Source organism: Halichoerus grypus, chromosome 15, assembly GCF_964656455.1.
Source record: "Halichoerus grypus chromosome 15, mHalGry1.hap1.1, whole genome shotgun sequence".
Lineage (NCBI taxonomy): Eukaryota > Metazoa > Chordata > Mammalia > Carnivora > Phocidae > Halichoerus > Halichoerus grypus.
In genome coordinates this window covers 32583236-32600272 of record NC_135726.1, presented here as the reverse complement: position 1 = coordinate 32600272, position 17037 = coordinate 32583236, and the positions used below count along the sequence as shown (strand labels likewise).

General features: G+C 44.3%; 1 protein-coding gene across 2 annotated transcripts in view; it reads right to left on the bottom strand.

Annotated features, from left to right (window-relative positions):
• LOC118544510 (uncharacterized) overlaps positions 1 to 17037 on the bottom strand; it is a 59337-nt gene that overhangs the window by 38790 nt on the left and 3510 nt on the right. The window contains exon 2 of one of the 2 annotated variants that reach the window (XM_036106332.2): positions 13028 to 13170. The exons of the other annotated variant lie outside the window; for it this stretch is intronic. Coding sequence (XP_035962225.1) covers positions 13028 to 13070 — 43 coding nt within the window. The 5' untranslated portion in view covers positions 13071 to 13170. The remainder of the gene's footprint in view (positions 1 to 13027; positions 13171 to 17037) is intronic. 2 annotated transcript variants of the gene reach the window in all.

Genomic DNA, 17037 nt, shown 5'->3' with positions numbered 1-17037 from the left:
GGAAATTCTGACACATGCTACACCACGTATGAATCTTTTTTTTTTTTTTAAGATTTTATTTATTTGACACAGAGAGACAGAGCAAAAGAGGGAACACAAGCAGGGGGAGTGGGAGAGGGAGAAGCAGGCTTCCCGCGGAGCAGGGAGCCCAACGTGGGGCTGGATCCCAGGACCCTGGGATCATGACCTGAGCCGAAGGCAGACGCTTAAGGACTGAGCCACTCAGGTGCCCCCACCATGTATGAATCTTGAGGACTATACTAGATGGAATAAGCCAGTTACAAAAGGACAAATACTGTTATGAATCCACTTACGTGGGGTATCTAGAGTAGTCAAATATATAGAAACAGAAAGCAGAATGGTGGTTGCCCAAGATTAGGAAGAGGGAGAATAGGAAGTTGTTGTTCAATGTACAAGGAGTTTCAGTTTTGCAAAAAGTCCTAGAGATTGGTTGCACAGTAAGTTGAATATACTTAGCACCACTGAACTGGACACACAAAAGCAGTTAAGATGGAAGTGCCTGGGTGCCTCAGTCAGTTGAGCGTCTGACTCTTAATTTTGGTTCAGAGCCCGGTGTGGGGCTCCATGCTCGGCAAGGAGTCTGCTTGAGATTCTCCCTACCCCCATGCATGCACTCTCTTTCTCTCTCTCTAAAAATAAATGAATATCTTTAAAAAAAAAATGATTAAGATAGCAATTTTTTCATGTGTGTTTTACCACAAGTTTTTTTAATTGACATATAGGTGACACATATTAGTTTCAGGAGTGCCACACAGTGACTAGTGACTCAACAAGTCTATACATTATGCTGTGCTCACCACTACCACCTGTCACCATACAACACTATTACAACACCATTGACTATATTCTAGGTTTGTCTGTTTTTTTTTAAACCACAATGAGATAGCACTTCACACTTACTGGGATGGGTATAATCAAAAGGACAAGAGTTGGTGAGGATGTGAAGAAACTGGAACCCTCATATATTGCTGGTGGGAATGTAAAATGGTACAGCCACTTTGGAAAGTAGTTTAGCAGGTTCTTAAAATGTTAAGCATAAATAGCAATTCAACCCACCTACCCAAGAATAGTGAAACGCATGTCCACACACAGACTTGTGTGTGAATGTTCATAGGAGCATGATTCACAATAACCAAAAGATGAAAACAATCCAAATGTCCATCAACTGGTGAAGAGGTAAAAAGAAAAAAATGTGGGATATCTGTACCATGAAATATCATTCAGCAATAAAAAGGAATTAAGTACTGAGATATGCTACAACATGGATGAATCTCAAAACCAGTACGCTAAAGTGAAAGCCAGTCACAAAAGGCTACATATTATTGGTGGAGGTCACTGAGAGGATATGACCACCGGTTGACCTGTGAGCAGGATCCCAGCAACTGGAGGCTCCTTACCCTCTTCCCTATCCTTGGACTGTGCATCCAGCTTCCCATTCCCACACCCAGAGGCTGCCCTAATGACAAAGCCTTGAGATAGTGATGTGGCGTTGACACCATCTGGACAGTACACATGACTGAACGCAGGTTAAGATCTGTATAGAAACTGTTATGACTTGGCAGGCAGGTGCAGAGATCTACTTATCTTGTAGCCGCCCAAGACACATCTTGTATTTAAGTTCCTTTGCCCACTGTACCTGACACCTACCAATCTGGAGTGGCTTGCCTCTTTCTGCGGTCTCTGTCCTCCACCAGTTTCAGATTACACCCAGAAGCTCCCAAGGAGCTTACAAACCAACAATTATATAATTATGATTCCATTTATATGAAATACCCAGAAAATGTGAATTCATAAAAACAGATCACTGGCTGCCCTGGGCGGAATGGGAAGTGACTAAAAAGGGGTGTGGGCCATCTTTCTGGTGTAACAAAAATGCTCTAAAATTGACTGTGGTAATGGTATTATGTAAATTTACTAAAAATCATTAAATGTAAAATGAGTGAATTCTGTGGTATGTAAATTATATATCTCAATAAGCTGTTTTCAAAAGTGAACTCGGACTTCTGAGTTGGACAGTGAGGGTCAATTTAGCCAGATAGGTGCTTTGCCATACAATTTCCATAAACTAAATGAGTGAAATCTACAACTCCTGGATTTTACTCAAAATAGGATTAAAACATGCTTATGAAAACCACAGGATAGGATGGTCATGATATCCTTTGCAACTCCTTAGATGTGTAATAAAAAATACTTTAGTTGTCAATTTACAAATGTGTAAGGAGGAAATAAATTTTTCCACCATGGGCTTGGGAACAGGGTCACCCCACAGGTCAGCCTGTCGTGGGAACTAGCAAAATAAAACCTCACCCTAGAAACTAGCGGTTACCCACCCAAATGCAATAGCATTCTCAACATTTAACTAAGGGCAGAATTAGAAAGCCAACACTGATTTGCAGGTAAACTCTTGTCTGCTCTCATTCCTCCATTATGGCAGAGCCATGGCAGGAGGCATTTACCTTGCAAAATAGGTAGCCTCTTGGCCCATGCTGCCCCTGGGACTGGGACAAAGCTGAAATACAAAGATGACCAAAAGCAAAATAAAACCATGTATCTCAGTTTGGAGCTTTCAAGATTCAATTCCTTCAAGAGTCGTATTTTTTTTAGTTTATTTATTTAAGTAATCTCTACACACAAAGTGGGGCTTAAACTCAGGACCCCCAAGGTCAAGAGTCTCAGGCTCCTCCCACTGAGCCAGCCAGGCACCCTTCCTTTAAGAGTAATACTGAACCTAACTCATTTTTTTCCGTCACTGAACTCCCAAAGAAGGCCCAACCGTGCCATACCTGCTCAAGTGCCTCTTTCAGACAGAGGGCACAACCCTCTTGATCACCCCTGTACTCCCAGCCTAGCCAACCCTGGCCTCAGACTCCCCCACTCAGGCATTGAGCTTGGCGCAGGGAATACAGGGCGAGCAGATAAGAGGACTGCGTTGCCCTCCTGGGAATAATTTATTAATCAAACATCACGCAGTCAAAACAGTTATTAAATAATCACTGAAGCAAAATTACAACTGTGTGGTAATAGGGAAGCGGAGGCACTTTGGAAATGGTGCAATAGGAGACTATATCTTTCTAAACCTTTATCCATATTAATTCATTTAACCATCAAAAGACCCTATAAGGTAAGTTCTATATTACCCCATTTTGGGGATGAGAAAGTGGGCACAGAGAGGTAAGGTAACTTGCCCAGGGACACACAGCGGATCAGTGGTCCCAGATTCACACACGGGTCTGACTCCAGAAGCCTGGTGTAATCACCAAATCCTCCAAATACTGGAGGAGAGAATGAACTGGAGACAGCCACAGCACATTAGCAAGAGTTCTCCCAAGGAGGTGAAGGGAGGCCGGGGCAGGGCTGATGCACGGAGCACCGACCTGCTGGTGACGAGGACACACCAAGGCGGGAAGGCAAGAGGACGGGCAGGGAGGCTGTAAAGGAGGCAGGAGGCTGCTGGGGCTTCCCGCTTCATCCCCAGGTAACGCGTCCAGCCCCCGTGCCCACTTCCCAAATGGGGAAACTGAGGCCCCCCCAAGGAGCCAGAACACAGGTTCTGAGGCACCGGCCTGCCTCAGCCTCCCCGAGCTCTCCAGCCGGGCGGTGGTTAGGGGCAAAGGGACTGCAGTGAGGCAGGACCGGGCCCCCCCCGCCCCCCGCCCTTGGCGGGACACTTACGTGGCCTGACCAAAGTGTTCTTCCCAGGTTCCCTCACGCGGCGTCTCGTGCCTTTGCTCTCCCGCCTTGCCCTGCGCGCCCGCGGCCCCGCCCCCAGCAGGCCCCGCCCACCACACCGCGGGGGGGGTGCCCACAGCGCCCCTGGGGGCTGGGAGGCGCAGGCCCGCGCACCGGCTTCTTGACTGTTCCTTCCTTGTTCCTTTTCCTCTTTTCCTTTCCTTGCGCGTCCCTCCTTGCCCGTCCTTCCCTCCCTCCCTCGCCTTTTCTTTGCCTTTCATGTTTTCAATCACACAGTTGTTCTTTCACTCATTCTTACATTTAACAATTATGTGTGCGCCAAACACAAAACAAAACAACAATTAAATGTGTGCCAGAAACTGCTCACTGGGGATAAAGCAGAGAAGACAAAATTCCTGTGCCCATCAGCTTACATTGTAGAAGAAGAGGACAATAAATGAGTGGCTTTCCAACTTTGTGATCCCCGCCCACAGATGCAACACATTTTACATCCCTTTCCAGTACACCTACACACACACCCCCCCCCCCATAAAACTAAATCTCAAGTTTCACAGAGCAGTACTTACCTTGTAGATTGGCAGCTCCTCAAAAGACAACTAGAAAACTTGTGACCAACCACAACTAACTTTGTTGGACTTCCCGCAGTAATGGAGAATGCTACCTTGACAATCTCAGTAGAATCTCAGAATGGGGGGACAAGGAAAGGAAATGTATAGGGTTGGGGTTTGGGCTTGGGTAGTTCAAGCTGGTCTTTCAAGACAAGAAGTGATTGGGAATCCATGAGACCCTAATAGGCAAGAAAGATGTTACAAAGCAGGTGGAAAGATTGAATTTTAGAAAGGTATTTTTATTTCCTTTAGTTTATCAGCTATCAATGACTGAGTCAAGGCTATAGAACTTCCTCTTTAGTAATATATGCTTTTTTTATTAAAAAAATTTTATTTATTTATTTGACAGAGAGAGAGCACAAACACGGAGAGCGGCAGGCAGAGGGAGAGGGAGAAGCAGGCTCCCCGCTGAGCAAGGAGCCCGATAATGGGGTTGGATGCCAGGACCTGAGCCGAAGACAGATGCTTAACCAACTGAGCCACCCAGGCGCCCTGCCTTTTTTTTTTTAAGTTCCACACAGAGCCCAAAGTATGGTTCAAACTCACAACCCTGAGATCAAGACCTGAGCTGAGACTGAGTTGGTCGCCCAATGAACTGAGCCACCCAGGCACCCCATGATAATATAGCTTTAATGAAAAACATCCTCCTAATTTAATTTTTTTAATTTTTATTTATTTATTTCAGAGAGAGAGAAAAAGCATGAGAGGGAAGGGGGAGCAGAGGGAGAGGGAGAAGCAGACTCTCCGCTGAGCAGGGAGCCCAATATGGGACTCGATCCCAAGACACTGGGATCATGACCTGAGCCAAAGGCAGACATGTAACCGACTGAGCCACCCAGGCACCCCATTCTCCTAGTTTTAAAGAAATGTTAAATGTAATTTCCTTGATATTTATGTACTAAATAAATTAAAATTTTTCAATTATTTTTAAAAACAGGGATTGTTTGGGATTGGGCAAATGTCTTGACATAAATTTTAGGATTAGTGAACACAGCAAGGCAAGGGTTTTAAAGCAAGTCTTGATAAGTAAAACTGCTGTTTGATAGGCAACTTGTTTTCCCAGATGAGCAACCCTGATGGGATTCCCAGTGTGAGAGCCCATCCTGCAAACTGTCCAGAAAAATAAGTTTGAACAAATTCCTAAACCAATTATTTATTGGTTTATAGCCTTATCTTACTGAGCACAGCATCATTTTTGCTGTATTCTACAGGTCAAAGCAATAGCAAAGAGCACCCAGACTCAAGGAAAGGGGAACAGACCCCATCTCTTGATGTAAGGATTATCAAAGAATGTGACCAACTTAAATCTTCCACATTTGAGGGCACCTGGTTGGGTCAGGGGATAGAACATGTGACTCTTGATTCTGGGATTGCAAGTTCAAGCCCCATGCTGGGTGTAGAGATTACTAAAAAAATAAAATCTTTTTAAAAAAATCCTCCACATTTGGATTATTTAGAAAATAAGGAGTTCCTTCTTCTGAGGTAAAGAAAGAATAGGGATGAGGAGAGGCAGGCCACATGGATTGGCTGATCATTGTCAATTAAACTTTCCTTCTGGGGGCACCTGGGTGGCTCAGTCAGTTAAGTGTCTGCCCTCGGCTCAGGTCATGATCCCAGGGTCGTGGGATCGAGCCCCATGATGGGCTCCCTGCTCAGAGGGAAGTCTGCTTCTCCCTCTCCCTCTGCCCCTCCCCTTGCTCATGCCCTCTCTCTCTCACTTTCTCAAATAAATAAATAAAATCTTTTTAAAAAATTAAAAAATGAAATAAGTAAACTTTCCTTCTGGCAGGGAAACCTAAATATAACTTCTCTTGTACTCTTAGTGCCAACCTTGGGTCTTAAAGTTGGGTCCCATTTCCCCAAATACATTTTTCTTTTCTGCAAACCACATCATAACATGAATTAGGCTGGTGTTCCTTAGCTCTATGACTGTATCGACTTTCAAAAAAGTCATATTCCCCCATGTTTTTGTCTTTGAAAAGGTGTTTTCTTGTTTTGGCTATGAAATGGGGAATATTGGAAAGTGACTAGCATACAGAGCAAAATGAAAATATGCATAGTGATTAGTTTTCTCTAAAGATTGGATATTGAATGAGCCATTTGTAACCAGCTATAATGTCATACCCAGAAAAAAAAAATGATAAACATAAAAAAAGGTTAACATAAAAGCAGTTCTTTCTATCTTCATGTTACAGTAAATGGGCAGAGAATGAAGAGCAGCATGACTAGAATAAGCGTAAGAAGATTTGAAGAGCAAAACCAGAAAGACAAGCTGAGAGTTTGATTCAGAATTTGGAAAGTACTCTTCATCTACTTGGTCTGATGGCCCTGGAGTAGCTGTTTTTCTTCTCATACTGTTTGCTTCTAGAGGATTCTGAGAATCTTCAGATGGCAGCCCAATTGTCAAAAGGTAATGGATAACAAAATGTGATAGATACATACAGAGGAATATTATTCAGCCTTCAAAGGGAAGGAAATTCTGACACATTCTGACACATCCATGACAATGTGGATGAACCTGGAGGACCAAATGTTAAGTGAAATCAGTCATTCATAGAAGGGCAAAATACTATTTGATTCCACTGACATGAAGTACTTAAAGTCAAAATCATGGAGACAGAAAGTAGAATGGTGGTCACCAGGAACTGGGGGGAGGGGAAGTTAGTGTTTAATGGGTACAGTTTTAGTTTTGCAAGATGAAAAGTATTCTGGAGATGATAGTGGTGATGGTTACACAACTATGTGAATGTACTTAATGCACCAGAATTGTACACTTAATAATAGTTAAAATGGGGCGCCTAGGTGGCTCAGTCAGTTGGGCATCTGCCTTCAGCTCAGGTCATGATCCCAGGGTCCTGGGATGGAGCCCTGAGTTGGGTATCCTGCTCAGTGGGGAGTCTGCTTGTCCCTCTATCTCCCCCCACCCCCCGTTCATGCTCTCTCTCACTTTCTCAAGTAAATAAAATTTTGGGGGCGCCTGGGTGGCTCAGTTGGTTCAGCATCTGCCTTCAGCTCGGGTCATGATCTCCGGATCCTGGGATCGAGCCCCGCATCAGGCTCCCTGCTCAGCTGGGAGCCTGCTTCTCCCTCTCCTTCTGCCCCTCCCCCCTGCTCATGAGTGCGTGCTCTCTCTCAAATAAATAAAATCTTTAAAAAATAAATAAAAACTAAAAATAAATATAAAACTGTGGTCCCAGGGCGCCTGGGTGACTCAGTCATTAAGCATCTTGCCTTCGGCTCAGGTCATGATCCCAGGGTCCTAGGATTGAGCCCCACATCGGGCTCCCTGCTCGGCAGGAAGCCTGCTTCTCCCTCTCCCATTCCCCCTGCTTGTGTTCCCTCTCTCGCTGTGTCTCTCTGTGAAATAAATAAATAAAACCTTTAAAAAAAAAACTGTGGTCCCTTGGGGTGCCTGGTTGGGTCAGGCGGGAGAGTGTGTGACTCTTGATCTTGTGGTTGTGAGTTCAAGCCCCATAGTGGGTATAGAGATCACTTAAAAATAAATCAACTTTAAAAATAAATAAATAAATATGGGGAGCAGACTCCCCACTGAGCAGGATACCCAACTCAGGGCTCCATCCCTAGGTGGCTCAGTTTGTTTAGCATCTGCCTTCAGCTCGGGTCATGATCTCCGGGTCCTGGGATCAAGCCCTGCATCGGGCATCCTGCTCAGCAGGGAGTCTGCTTCTCTCTCTCTCCCCCTCTGCCCCTCCCCACCGCTCATTCTATCTCTCTCTCAAATAAATAAAATCTTTTAAAAAAATAAAAAACAAAACTAATGAAATAAATAAATAAATAAATAAATAGAAACTATTTTCTAACTAAATGGACCGACTTAACCAAAAATAATTCCAAACACCAATGCCCCTTATAGGTAAACTTCAGTCTCCCCAGAATTACTTTTCTCAAAACTGAATTGGACAGCCCTGGTTTTAAAGTTGTCAAAGCTGGATGGGATGCCTGTTTTGATTGGTATTTTGAAGCTTCCTAACATTATCAGGAATCTAAAATCGCCTCTCTGCAAAATACAATTTCTAGACTAAGTGAGGCAAACAATTAGAAAAAGATAAAAAGGTTTCTGGGGGACCAAATAAATCCCAAATTTCTTATGTTCCCTGGATTAAAGCCGGATGTGAGCCATAGAAAAAGAGTTTCCTAAAGTGACTAAGGACCCCCATAGGTTTGCTGAAGAATTTAACATAGTTACTCAAACTTACCAACCTGGTTTCTCAGATTTATATCACTTAGCCCACTTGCTAGTTGGTGACAGCCAAGCCAAACATTGGATGAAATTTGCCCATGGGAGCATGCTGAACAGGATTTAGAAAAACAAACCCCTAGGGGCGCCTGGGTGGCTCAGTCGTTAAGCGTCTGCCTTCGGCTCAGGTCATGATCCCAGAGTCCTGGGATCGAGCCCCGCATCGGGCTCCCTGCTCGGCGGGAAGCCTGCTTCTCCCTCTCCCACTCCCCCTGCTTGTGTTCTCTCTCTCACTGTCTCTCTCTCTCTCTGTCAAATAAATAAATAAAATCTTTAAAAAAAAAAAAAAAAAAAAAAAGAAAAACAAACCCCTAACTTTTGGCAAAAAACTAAAAACACATGCTGAAAACTTCCACCAAGCAATTGCAGTAGCTTTCTCTAAGCCTGTTGACTAGAACAAAATTCAAGCTTGCACACAAAAATCTGAGGAACCTGTTTATGACTATTATACTTCAGATGGTTTTCAAAGAAAATTCTGGTCTTCCTTCAGATGTTGAATCCACTTGGGTAGCCTTTAACTCCATATTTATTAATGGGCTGAACCAGGAAATTTCTCTTTTAAAGGACAAGGATGGGGACGCCTGGGTGGCTCAGTCAGTTAAGTGTCTGCCTTCGGCTCAGGTCATGATCCCAGAGTCCTGGGGTCGAGCCCCACATCCAGCTCCCTGCTCAGCAGGGAGTCCGCTTCTCCCTCTCCCTCCTCTTGCTTGTGCTCTCTCTGTCTCAAAACAATAAATAAAACTTGAAAAAATAATAATAAAGCACAAGGATTAAATGGGAAACTGTCTGCTCCAGACTGAGTTAATTTGGCAAAGCAGCTCACCTGCATGCAAGGTGAGTCACCTAAAAGAAAGACCACTAAAATTCTTAACTTTGAACTCTGACAAATGGAGGCCCCTAAACAAAATGAAAAACCTCATGGTCTCTGCTATTATTGCAAAGAGCCAGAACATTTTTGGAAAAAGGATCGTTACCAACTTACGGCACCTTCAGCCCTCCAGCCAGCCTTTCCAATGGCCTCCTAATTCCCAATGATGGGGTTCTGAGGAACTATCGAGGATCTTCCCAATCCTCCCTCCTACTCAGCTTGGAGAAAAAACTCTCCAGATTAGGAATGAATCTCTCTCTGTCCTTATCGACACCAGAGCTACACAGTCAGGGCTTCACCCCACTGCTATAAAGCCAGCCCTGCCTCAGAGTACTAAAATAGTTCCAATAGTGGGGGTCTCTAATAAACCTCAACAGGTTCCTATTTCTGAACCCATTCCCTTTCGTTTAGGCCCCTTAAGATACCCACCCTTTTCTCCTTAGTTCCTCTCCCCCTATTTTTATGGGACAGAGATTTCTTAGAAAAATATCATGCTGGAATTTCTTTCTCCCAAAAGGGGTAAATAATTCTAGAAATTGACAGTAGTAATCAAAATAGCCAACTGGGTGAATTAAAGGACGCTTCAACATCTTTTATTTGCTCTATCTCTGACAGCACTATACATGAGTGGGGGACACTCATCATGTGTCCTTACTGGATAAGCTACCATCCTGTTTATGGGCAAAATCTTCAACTGATATTGGCAGAATCCATAGTGCATCTCCCATAGATCAATCAAAACCTCTTCCCAGAACTAGTCAGTACTCTATAAATCAAGAACCCCTTCAAGGTATCAAGCCCATAATAGAGGATTACAAGATTCAGGGCCTCATTATCCCCTGCACTCACCCCTGTAATACCCCAATTTTACCCGTGAGAAAACCCGATGACTGAGAATGAAGTTTTGTCCAGGACTTCCGAGTAATAAATAACATTGTTATCCCTTGGCACCTCATTGTTCCTAAGCCCCACCTGCTACTGATATCCATTGCCACTAAAAGCGAATTTTTTGCTGTCATTGATCAACACAGGGCATTTTTTAGTATTCCAGTCGATAAGTATAGTCAATCTCTTTTTGCTTTCACCTGGGAAGAACAGCAATACATCTGCACAGTGATGGCTCAAGGTTTCAGAGAGTCCTTATTTTTCACAAATCTTACAAGCTGATTTGCATGATATAGAGTTTTCTGCAGCATCTACTTTGTACAATGCATAGACTGCTTCTCTGCTCCACTTTTCAAGCCTCTTCACAGGAAGACAGTCCACCTGTTAAACTTTTGGCCTTATGGTGCCTGTGTGGCTCAGTTGGTTAAGCATCCGACTCTTGATTTCAGCTCAGGTCATGATCTCAGGGTCCTGGGTTCGAGCCCTGCATAGGGCTCCACGTTCATCGGGGAGTCTGCCTCTCTCCCTCTCCCTCTGCCCCTCCCCCTGCTCATGCTCTCTCTCTCTCTCTCTCTAAAATAACAAATCTTTAAAAAATAAAATATAAAAAAATAAATGTTTGGCCTTAAAAGCATATAAAGTCTCCAAAGCAAAATTGTAGTTTGCTCAATCTCAGGTTTGATACTTAGGGCACCTGATCTCAGAACAAGGGTTACATTTGGAACCAGGCAGATTTCACAGCACCCTGAACTTCCTCAAACCTAAAACTAAGCGCTAATTATGAGGTTCTCTTGGACTAGCTGGCTTCTGTCAAAACTGGATTCCAAACTTGTCTTACGGCTCAACTTCTATGCGCTTTACTAAGAAACAACAAACTTTGACCCTATTATTTAGAAGATCGGGATGACATAGCTTTTGGGACTTTAAAGAAAAATCTAAATAAAGCCCCCTGCCCTTGGCCATCCTATCAGCTCCTATTTCCTTTTTTTATGTGAGAGGGAAGGACATGCCCTTGGAGTGCTCACCCCAAAATGCAGGGACCATCATCAATCCATACGGCATTATAGTCAACAACTGGACCCTGGGGCTCGGGGACATCCCCCTTGCCTTAGAACCATTCCTACCACTGCCCTATTAGTTAAGGTGACTGAAGAAATTGCCACGGGACCTTCTTAACCATCCTTGTGCCCCCTGCAGCAGAAGGCCTCCTGAATTCTCATCACTCAACACTCTGGGGACAGTCACCTCACCTCCTATGACATCTTCCCACTAACTGCCCCTCCTATAACTCTTCTTGCAACAATAACCTTCACCCTGCTATTCTACTCCCGGCCTCCACAGATGAGACCCCTCATGCCTGCTTAACGCTGACTCATCACCTTTTGCCTCCCCGTGATAATTTATAGAAAACTCCTCTAGCTGCAGATTTTTCATGGCTTACTGATGGGTCTTTTTTTCAGATTTTTTTTTTAAAGTAATCCCTACACCCAACACGGGGCTCAAACTTACAACCCCAGGATCAAGAGTTGCATGCTCCACTGACTGAGCCAGCCAGGCGCCCCCTGATGGGTCTTATTTAAAGGATGAAAATGCTAAATATTGTGCTGGGCATGATATTACAACTCTATTTGATGTCAATGAGGCGGTACATTTGCCTTTGGCTACTTCACCCAATGGACTGTGATACACCTTTACTCAGGCTTGTACCTCAGACGAAAGTAAAAACACAGACATTTATACTGATAGTTGATATCCCTTTGGGGTAGCTCATGACCTGGGAATGGTATGGAAACAGTGACGTTTCCTTACCTCTAACGGGAATGAAATTTAAAATGGCTCCTATATCCAAAATTTATTAGATGCCACAATTTTGCCGGCTGTTCCAGCTATTAACTCTCCGTGGCGTTGCAGACTCAACTCCCTGGAGGCCAGAGGAAACCACCTCACTGGTATTTCCAGCCAAAATTCTGTTCTCAAGGAAACCGAGAGTCCAACCTCTGTCATGGTCCAGAGGGATGTTCTCTCAAATGACAATTTGAAAAAATTGACAAAAGACACTCAACAATTGGCCCCAGAAAAGGAAAAACAATATTGGAAATCTAATAAATGTTGGTTCAATTAAAAGGGAGAACTTGGGTTTGGACCAAATACCACTCCAGCCCTTCCAGAAATTCTAAAATTCCCACTACTTAGTACTGTTATGTGCTTTAAACCACTGGTCTGCTGACAACATGATAGCATTTCTGAACCAATAATGGTGGAGAAATATTAATAAGGCTGCAAAAAGTGCCCACCTCTCTTGTCCCACCTGTCCAAAGTCCAATCCAAGGAAACCTGTTCAATCTGCATCCGGACACTTTGAACTGCCAATGGCCCACTCGAGCTTTGGCAAATCAATTTTATACAGCTCCTCCCATCTCGTGGATATAAATATGTTTCAGTCATAGTTTGTATGTTTTCTCACTGGTCCAAAGCTTTCACATGTAAATGGGCCACTGCCTGGGTGGCTCAGTTGGTTAAGTGTCTGCCTTCGGCTCAGGTCGTGATCTCGGTCTGGATCGAGCAGCATCGGGCTCCCTGCTCAGCGGAGAGTCTGCTTCTCCCTCTCTCTCTGACCCTCCTCCCCACTTATGCACTCTCTTGCTCTCTCACTCTCTCTCTCTCTGTCTCAAATAAATTAAAAAACACTATACTTACCTGGGGAACCCTTCTTGCACTTCATGGTGATCAGCGAACCCATTTTACCGGTCAGGGGCTTCAATAAATCTGTGCTATTCAGCCAGTTTTACAACACTTTCATTGTGCATGCCATCCTTAATCTTCCAGTTCAGCTGAATGCACTAAAGACACCATCAAGATTCAATTGGCAAAATTTGTAAAAATCCTCCAAATACTTTTTAGGGCACCTGGGTGGCTCAGTCGGTTAAGTGTCTGCCTTTTGCTCGGGTCATGGTCCCGGAGTCCCAGGATCAAGCCCCACTTCCGGCTCCCCACTCAGTGGGGAGTCTGCCTCTCTCTCTGCCTCTCCCCCAACTCGTGCTCACGCTCTCTTTCTCTTTCAAATAAATAAATAAAATCTTAAAAAAAAAAAAAGAAATCTACAAATACTTTGGCCACAAGCATTGCTGTTGGTCCTTCTAAATCTCAGATCCACATTTTTTAGAACTCACCGAGTCTCATCCTTTGAGAAAGTCATAGGACACCCAATGCATTTGGTCCCTGCCTCCTTTGAGCCTCAGCTAATAAAAGATATACTTCAATAGTGTAAAAGCCTAATTGCTTCTATTAAAAATAACCATGCTGCGGGGCACCTGGGTGGCTCAGTCGTTAAGCGTCTGCCTTCGGCTCAGGTCATGATCCCAGGGTCCTGGGATGGAGCCCTGCATGGGGCTCCCTGCTCCGCGGGAAACCTGCTTCTCCCTCTCCCACTCCCTCTGCTTGTGTTCCCCCTCTTGCTGTGTCTCTGTCAAATAAATAAATAAAATCTTAAAAAAAAAAAAAAAAACATGCTGGGTTGCCTGGCTGGCTCAGTCGGTAGAGCATGAAACTTTTTTTTTTTTTAAGTAGGCTTCACACCCAGCATGGAGCCCAATGCAGGGCTTGAACTCATGCCCCCGATATCAAGACCTGAGCAGAGATCAAGAGTCAGATGCTTAACCAACTGAGCCACCCAGGCACCCCTAGAGCATGCAACTTTTGATCTCAGGGTCATGGAGCCTACTTAAAAAAAAAAAATGCTTTTGTAGACGAGTCTTTTTACAGTGTGCTCAGAAGACGGAGATCTTAAAGCATCCCACCTTACAACCCGAAGATTTTATCTATTAAAGACACCTCCAAAAGACTCTCTTCAACCTCACTGGAAGGGCCCCATCAGGTACTGCTAACCAATCCTTGTGCCACCAAATTCCAGGAACTAGACTCATGGATTTGCATGAGACAGTTAAGGAAAGTACCAAACCCTGACTGGTCCTGCACACCATCTGGTGACCTAAAAGTATGTATGTCCCAGAATTGAAGACATTTGATGATGGTGTACCTGGCTGGCTCAGTTGGTGGAGTGTGCAACTCTTAATCTCGGGGTCTTGGGTTTCAGCCCCACGTTGGGTGTAGAGAGTACTTGAAAAAATAAAATCTTCAAAAAAAAAAAAAAAGACATCTGGTAAGATGACATCTGACAAGATAGTTTTCCTAAAACATCCAGACCAGGCCGGTTACAAGGTTCAGGATTCAAAGAAGTCTGTCTTTTTCAACTGGACTATTACCTGATTCTGGGTTCATTTTTTTTTTTTTTTAAGATTTTATTTATTCATTTGTTGGGGCACGTGTGTGGCTCAGTCGTTTAAGTGCCTGCCTTCGGCTGGGATCATGATCTCAGGGTCCTGGGATGGAGCCCCACGTTGGGCTCCCTGCTCGGTGGGGAGCCTGCTGCTCCCCCTGCTTGAGCACATGCTCTCTCTCTCTCTCTGTGTCAAATAAATAAATAAACGGGGTCTTAAAAAAGAAAAGATTTTATTTATTCATTTGAGAAAGAGCGCAGGAGGGGGTTGGGCAGTGAGGGGCAGAGGCAGAGCGAGAAGCAGGTTCCCCGCTGAGCACGGAGCGCAACACAGGGCTCGATCCCGGGACCTCAAGATCACGACCTAGGCCAAAGGCAGATGCTTAACCAACTGAGCCACCCACGTGCTTCCTGATTCTGGGTTCTTATCCAAATTCATGATTTGTAAGTTTACAAACTTTACAGGCTGTATTATTGATTACACCTTTGATTCCAGTTATTTTGAGCTAACAATACTGTTAAAATGTCTTTGAAGTGTTGATGTTTTGCAAAAGGTTCATCAGCTATTACTTCATGTTTATACCTGCACTGTATCTTCCTAATTGCACTCACTGAATTCTCTTGGTGCACTTCTTTTTTTTTTTTTTTAAGATTTTATTTATTTATTTGACAGAGACAGTGAGAGAGGGAACACAAGCAGGCAGAGTGGGAGAGGGAGAAGCAGGCTCCCTGCTGAACAGAGAGCCCGATGCGGGGCTCGATCCCAGGACCCTGGGATCATGACCTGAGCCGAAGGCAGACGCTTAACGACTGAGCCACCCAGGCGCCCCTCTTGGTGCGCTTCTACAGTACCCATGATTCTGCTTACATGGCTGCTTTAAACAGGGACTTCCAGGAGGTATAGACGACTCCGGGTTTGCCTGGAGTCAGAGGGAGAACTTTTCTCCTCCACGTCAGGAGAAGTGTCAATAAATATTCTCAATTGGCTACTTTCAGACCATGGGTCCTGGCTTAGAACCATCATATGATTTGGAATTGTCGTGTTACTTTTAATTCTGTACTTATTGACTGTCAAACCTTTGTAAAAATGATGTGCCCGAGAAGATTATCTCCAATGCTTACGATCTTGATAAATACGGACAATACATGGTAAATGCCTGACTTCTCCCTCCTACCCCTCCTTTTTGCACAAAGGTGACAATAGGTTTTTCTTTTTTTTTTTTAAGATTTTATTTATTTATTTGTAAGAGAGAGAAAGCACAAGCAGGGGGAGCGGCAGGCAGAGGGAGAGGGAGAAGGAGGCTTCCTGCTGAGCAGGGAGCCCCATGCGGGGCTCAATCCCAGGACCCTGGGATCATGACCTGAGCTGAAGGTAGACGCTTAGACGACTAAGCCACCCAGGTGTCCTGGGTGACAGTAGGTTTCTAACCTGTACAATTTCCCTCCAGCATGGGACATGACACACAAGAAAGGCCCTTCCTGGCACAAAAGACAAAAGGTCAGTCAATTAAGAAAACATGACTCTTGATCAGTGATGCTTTCAGAGAAAGATCTGGATCAAAAGAAGGCAATGTGAAAATTAATAAAGGGACCCCTCCCTAAAATAAATTCAGGAGGCCAGAAGGGGGAGCCATACACTCCGTGTCAATTATAGGAAAGAGTCATTAACCCCCAAAGGAAAAAGATGTATGTTGCATCTCCCACAAGAAATCGACTACCCCAACAACTCAACCAATGAGAAACCATCATTACCCTGAACTTTTGGGTTTCTCCAATGGATTTCACTCAAAACAACTCCTCCCAACTTCCTCCTTCTTCTCCATAAAATAACATTTTTCTCCTTTGTTTATTGGGCTAGCTTATGGTTTTTGCTTTATTTTGTTTGTCCTGAATTGCAGTTCCCTGCTATTCCCAAATAAATGCATTTTGACTAGTAAAATCACTGACCATTTCATCTTTTAAGACAACAGGGCTTTTTTTTTTTTTTTTTTTTTAAAGATTTTATTTATTTATTTGAGAGAGAGAGAATGAGAGACAGAGCACATGAGAGGGAGGAGGGTCAGAGGGAGAAGCAGACTCCCTGCCGAGCAGGGAGCCCGATGCGGGACTCGATCCCGGGCCTCCAGGATCATGACCTGAGCCGAAGGCAGTCGCTTAACCAACTGAGCCACCCAGGCGCCCACAACAGGGCTTTTTTACTGTAACTTTTCTATCCAATTTTTGCAGCCAAGCACCTAACCAACATATAAACCAATCAATATAGATCTAGGGGTGCCTGGCTGGTTCAGTCAGTGGAGCCTGTGACTCTTGATCTCGGGGTTGTAAGTTCGAGTCCCACATTGGATGTAGAGATCACTTAAAAATAAAATCTTGGGGCGCCTGGGTGGCTCACCCCAGGCTCCTGTGATCGAGCCCCATGTCCGGCCCTCTG